This window comes from Pistacia vera, unplaced genomic scaffold, assembly GCF_008641045.1.
Source record: "Pistacia vera cultivar Batoury unplaced genomic scaffold, PisVer_v2 Contig27, whole genome shotgun sequence".
Taxonomy (NCBI): Eukaryota; Viridiplantae; Streptophyta; class Magnoliopsida; order Sapindales; family Anacardiaceae; genus Pistacia; species Pistacia vera.
The window spans coordinates 911,244-916,806 of NW_022196079.1; the positions used below are offsets into that span (position 1 = coordinate 911,244).

The 5,563-nt window shown below is 30.3% G+C and overlaps 1 protein-coding gene across 1 annotated transcript; it reads left to right on the forward strand.

The window, feature by feature from the left end:
• The first annotated feature begins 599 nt into the window (after positions 1–599).
• On the forward strand, positions 600–1,905 carry LOC116133470 (TMV resistance protein N-like). The gene is made up of 3 exons (XM_031419175.1): positions 600–1,125; positions 1,326–1,482; positions 1,840–1,905. Exons 1-3 carry the CDS (start codon positions 638–640, stop codon positions 1,903–1,905), a joined length of 711 nt encoding a protein of 236 aa, XP_031275035.1. The 5' UTR covers positions 600–637.
• The last annotated feature ends 3,658 nt before the right edge of the window (positions 1,906–5,563 follow it).

Sequence of the window (5,563 nt, forward strand, 5' to 3'; positions counted from 1 at the left end):
TTTATCCTTGAAACATAGTATTTATTGTCTCTTTGTATAAATTTTTATTTGCTATTCCTCTAGTATAGAAAATTCTAGTAATTAGTGATATGAATTATATGATAAAATGACATAAGATAATATATAACTAGGGTTGAAAATTTTGTGTGTGATGCCATTTGCGATGTGTGATGTTATTTTTTATTTAATATTAAGGAAATTATGTTTTCCAAGAGATAAATTTGAAGAAGAAAATTCAACTAACTATATATGCTTATGTTTATTCTTTTAACTTGGTCAGTTACTCATTTAGCCATGTTACCATTAGTAACATGCTACGCATGGTAAGTTCATAGTCTAATGAAATGAGAACCTTTAACATAAATGCTTATCAATAATTGAAGGAATAGGATCCTATGCGTTTTCCAATTAACGGACCAGAAGGAAAGTAAGAGAGGGCATCAATAATTGAAGAGTGATAAATATCTATGCTTTTACCAACTCATCAGAAGAAAAGTAAAAGAAAGACTTACAGGTAGTAAGTATGCAGCAGACAACTTTTGATCTGTATACTAAAGCATTTAACACAGTATAGTCACTACATCTTCTCGAGAATTCTATCTTCTTTTGCCTCTTTATTATTTCATATTGTTCATCCATGGCTTTGCCATCTTCTTCTTCGATTAACTCACAAGCCAAATATGATGTCTTCCTTAGTTTTAGGGGTGAGGATACTCGAGATAACTTTACAAGCCATCTCTATGCTGCTCTATGTCGAAAACAAATCAAGACATTCATTGATTATGATGGACTTAAGAGGGGAGATGAAATTTCACCCGTACTCTTGAAAGCAATTGAAGAATCAAAGATTTCAATCATTATTTTGTCAAAAGACTATGCTGATTCCAAATGGTGCTTGGATGAACTTGCAAAGATTATTGAATGCAAGAATATGAATGGCCAAATGGTTATACCGATTTTCTACCATGTAAATCCATCAGATGTGCGGAAGCAAACCGGAAGTTTTGAGAATGCTTTTGTCATACACGAAAAATGTTTCAAGGAGTTGAAGGAAAAAATTCAGAGGTGGAAGGATGCTTTGACTGAAGCATCTAATCTATCCGGATGGGATTCAATGATGATTAGGTAAGTTCAACTTTTGATTTCAATATACTAAAGTATTTTATTTATGTATTCCTTTTATAGAAACAATGGTATAGTTTTAGTTGTGATGACAAATCTCAAATATATATTTTTATAGTACTTGTTTCTATATTATATTATTTGCTTATGTTATGCTATGTTAACTTTAACATAATATTTCTCTTCTGGTTCACGTATGGTAGGCCTGATTCCAAACTAGTAGAGGAAACTGTCAAAGATGTTTTGAAGAAATTGAATTATAGATCGCCCTCAAGTCATTGGAAAGATCTGGTGGGAATAGATTCACACATCGAGAAAGTTGTATCATTATTATGCATTGGGTCATTAGATTTTCGAGTTGTAAAATGTAAACTAAAAAGTTATACATGAACAAAATTACAAAATAAAGTTAAAAATCATTGATATATCAAGGTCGCCAAAATTGACGTGGACAATCTAAATAGCCGGTGAAATGAGATAACAAACCAATCAGATCTACGTTGATGGCCAGTTTGGCCATATCTATTGCTTTACAACTGCTAGAAATTTGGCACAACGACTCAAATTTTGGCTATAAATAGTTGAAAAAGTCAGATTAGTCACGACAATTACATGTACCGGTGAAATGAGGATAAAAACCATTCCACCAAATCCAATATTTTAAAATTGCTTCTTAATTAGTTGTTGTTAATGCCTCAATTATTATTTGAAATTTAGGGATTGAATGAGAAAAAGTCTTATAAAGAGGTGAACAATATGGAAGAAAAAGCAGTTACAGTATAAAGTGATAAACATTTAACAGAAAATTAAAATGATTTGAGGTAATAAAATTTTTATTTAAGTATATTAATATAAAAACTATTGATTATAATTTCTTTACAAGCGATGTAAAGACATACATATTTGACTATAGTTTCATGGTGTACATCGCAAAAACGTAGAGAAAGATTGGACCATCCAAACTTAATTAAGTGCAGACAAAACCACTGACTAAGCTTTTGGTCTGTACAATTGTCTACACTATATGCACATATATATGTATACTGGCATGCAAATTCTTTTCAAATTTAAATAGTAATTCAACAAGAAGTTGCCATGTCATTCATACAAAGGATGGTTGAAAGCAACAACGCAAAACCACACAAACACAAGATGCGAAAAACCACACACAACTTCGTATTTAAAAAGTCTGCCGCAAGTAAGTTGCTAGAGAGCGATACCTGCATTGATACGTTGACTCCCATTTCATAAAACAAGCAGGAGAAAAAGAGAAGAAAACAGAGCACTTAAATATTTTCCATACCTTCTCTCCCAGTTTGAATGGCGGAAGACCCTTGTAAGGGCATGTGCTGCATCGAAAAGCATCCCCTAATCCACACTGTGAAGTGTATAATCAGTCGAAGAGAATGATTTGATCAGACACAAGCTACTAAAACAAGACTCATTATGTTGAGGCCATCATAGAAGTAATTTGTTTATTATCTTGGTTTCTACCTTCTTGTTTTCCAGAAGTATAAGACACTTGCATTGATAGCATATATATATATTTAAACTCTTAAATCTAAGCACCAAGGGAAGATAGGACAATCAGTTATTAAACCAAAGTTTAGAAGGCATAAATTTCCACATGCTAGACTGAGGATTGTCCAGTTGATCCATAGTCAGACCTAACTTCTCTACTTTCTCATCTGCCCCGGCCCTTCCGCAACTGCAGTTTTTGCAAGCTTTTCTGGTGCTTCCCTTTTTTAGAATGACTTTGCACTCTAAAGGGAAATGCGAGACATAAAAAACTTCAATCTCTGCTGTACTTTTGAAATCTGATAAAAAAATCTATCTTAAGATCCTCCTATATATATTTTTCAAATTGAATTTATATTTATCTACGTTGAAGTCAAATCTAAAATCAGTCAATAAAAAATTTCTAATAAAAAGAACAAAAAAATCTCAGACCATTGACCCACCGAGCCCAACACCTATATTAACCCAGGCCAATGACCCTTCAAGCCCATCTAATTATGGCCCAAGCCTAACAACACCCACATAAAAGAAAGTTGAATTGAATCGTCCGAAGCCCATTGTGAATTTGCAACTTTGGGAAATCGTTTTTGAGTTTAATGAAGCTACTGAATTTTAAAGAAATAATCCTTTAATGTTAAGCTAGCATAGATTTTAATCATTTAATGCGTTGCGAGAAACGTGGAAAGTGGAAACTAAGGCCCCTCAATCATTCAATCAGGACTCACTCTTCCGACAATAAAGAGAAAAGATAATAAACTCATTGATTTTAAAGTATTAGTTATTGGAGATGATGAAACAAGGCAGACTTCTGCAGCTTTTATAAAAGTATATATTGGCTCCACTAATACAGTAACTGAAAACAACGCACCAATTTAAACATCGAGTAGCATGACATAATCTTAATCATCGATTAATTATGAATTAATATTAATCTTAATTACATTATTCGATGTATAAATTTTATACTTTCCTTTTGATACGTTTTTTTCGATAACTTTAGCATTACTCTTGCAATAATTCTCACTCAAACAGCCAAAAGCTAAAGCTAAAGTTATAAATTTATAATTGCATTTCTTGACTAATTATCATCAACTGAACTTCTCTAAGTTGATCAGTTAAGCTTCTTTAAATTCCATTTGGGTTCATAAAAAAGGGAAGATTATCACGAACCACCCCTATATTTTCATTAATAAATGGATATATGCTAGCTTATGTAGATTTAATCAAACAATACTCCTAGATTTTCAAAAACTCATCACTAACATCCCATAAGTTAACATTTATNAGTTTAACCTTTATTATCTGACATTGGATTGCTACCTCTGCTTTCAGTGTAGTTGTAATATATAAAGCAGTTACATTCTCTTTGATTTCCTTTCCTCTTATTTTATTTTATTTTTACTTTCATATACATTCCTATAATCATCATATTGTGATGAATATCCCGGCATATAAATTGGACAATAGTCAATAAATATATATACAGATGGATTAGCTGTGAGAATTATTTGATTGTTGCGCGAATAATTATTAAATTTTAGAAACTTGTATATATTGTATCAAAATTATTCTCATATGTTGTTAGTAAATGCTTTTGGAATGTTTGGATAGCATGACCATATACTTGAAGAGGGAGAAGAGGGTTTATGACATCATAAGCTATGAAAAAAATTAAAACCCCTGTAATTTAAAGTTTAGGTTTTTGAAATCCTTTTTTACAGTTGTGAAATATTAAAGATAGGCCATAGTATTGTTTTATCTTATATACAGCAATCACTTTTTGATAAATAAAGGTTTATTTCATATACACTTGTGAGATTGATTAGTATTATACTCATTTGTTTTGTTAAAGAAGAACTAAAAACATCGGTGTTGTTAATAATATGTTAGGATTTTTATCAAAATTTAAATTCAAAAGTCAATTTTACCCCTCCCATCATTTTTTATTCCTCATTATTTTTATAAATCATTTAAAAACTATTAAAATACTAGAATAGTTTTTACATAATTTATTATTCATTTATCAATTTAATTTTAATTATTTTGGAGAAAAAAACTTATTACCAAAATATCGTTATTCTGATTTTGACTTAATTATAATCATTTTAAGACTTTTGTAAATTTTTAACCTTTGTTTATTCATAATAAAAATTTCAAAACATTTGACTTCAAAAAATTGCTTTAAATCAACATTTAACTTTGTATATTTTATTAAATTCATTTATCTTAACCAAATTCATTTTTTTAATTGAAATATCTTTTTTCTAATTTTTATGTTAGATCTTTGTTTCGTTTTGTTATGCAAATGTGTAACCGTGAAAAGTAAAATGATAAGTTCAAGGTTGATTTTGTGGATTTAAGGAATAAAGGATTTAAGATATTGATTTAAGTTGGCTAGTGATGGGAAGGGCAAAAGAGAAGGGTAAAACAGACTTTTGAATATCATTTGCCTCCAAGAGAGATTGGAGAATATCAAATGACACAGCAGTTTTCTGAAAGTATGAAAAAACCCTGCCGTTAAGAAAAATTTTGTTAAGTTAACAGATAAAGGGCATAATGGTCTTTTTATACCTTCCCTCTCTTTTGCGCCCATTATCAAATTAATTTTTAACTTGATTTTGTTTTTCCTTTTTTTTCTTTCATACTGGGAATTTTCTCTCGGAAAATGAAAATTCTCTCCCTAAATTTCTTCTTCACTCTCTACATTTTCTTCAGAAAATTCCATCTCTATATTTCTTCCACACGAACAATTTAATTCAAGAACAATGTAATATTTTTATTTTGCAGAAATAATTAACTCAAACTAAATCAATTTGATTTCTCCTCTTTGTCTCCCCTCTGTTGCTCAATCTTCTTCTTTTACAGTTGCTCTTCTCTAACAATCGACAAATATCTTTTTGATTTCTAGATCTAAGAATTAAAA

Excerpts from the sequence above, each read along its gene's own strand:
- LOC116133470 (XM_031419175.1), top strand. The coding sequence starts at position 638 with ATGGCTTTGCCATCTTCTTCTTCGATTAACTCACAAGCCAAATATGAT. Across the intron at positions 1,126-1,325 it reads TGGGATTCAATGATGATTAG|GCCTGATTCCAAACTAGTAG; the intron begins GTAAGTTCAACT and ends CACGTATGGTAG. Across the intron at positions 1,483-1,839 it reads GGTCATTAGATTTTCGAGTT|GGATTGAATGAGAAAAAGTC; the intron begins GTAAAATGTAAA and ends TTTGAAATTTAG.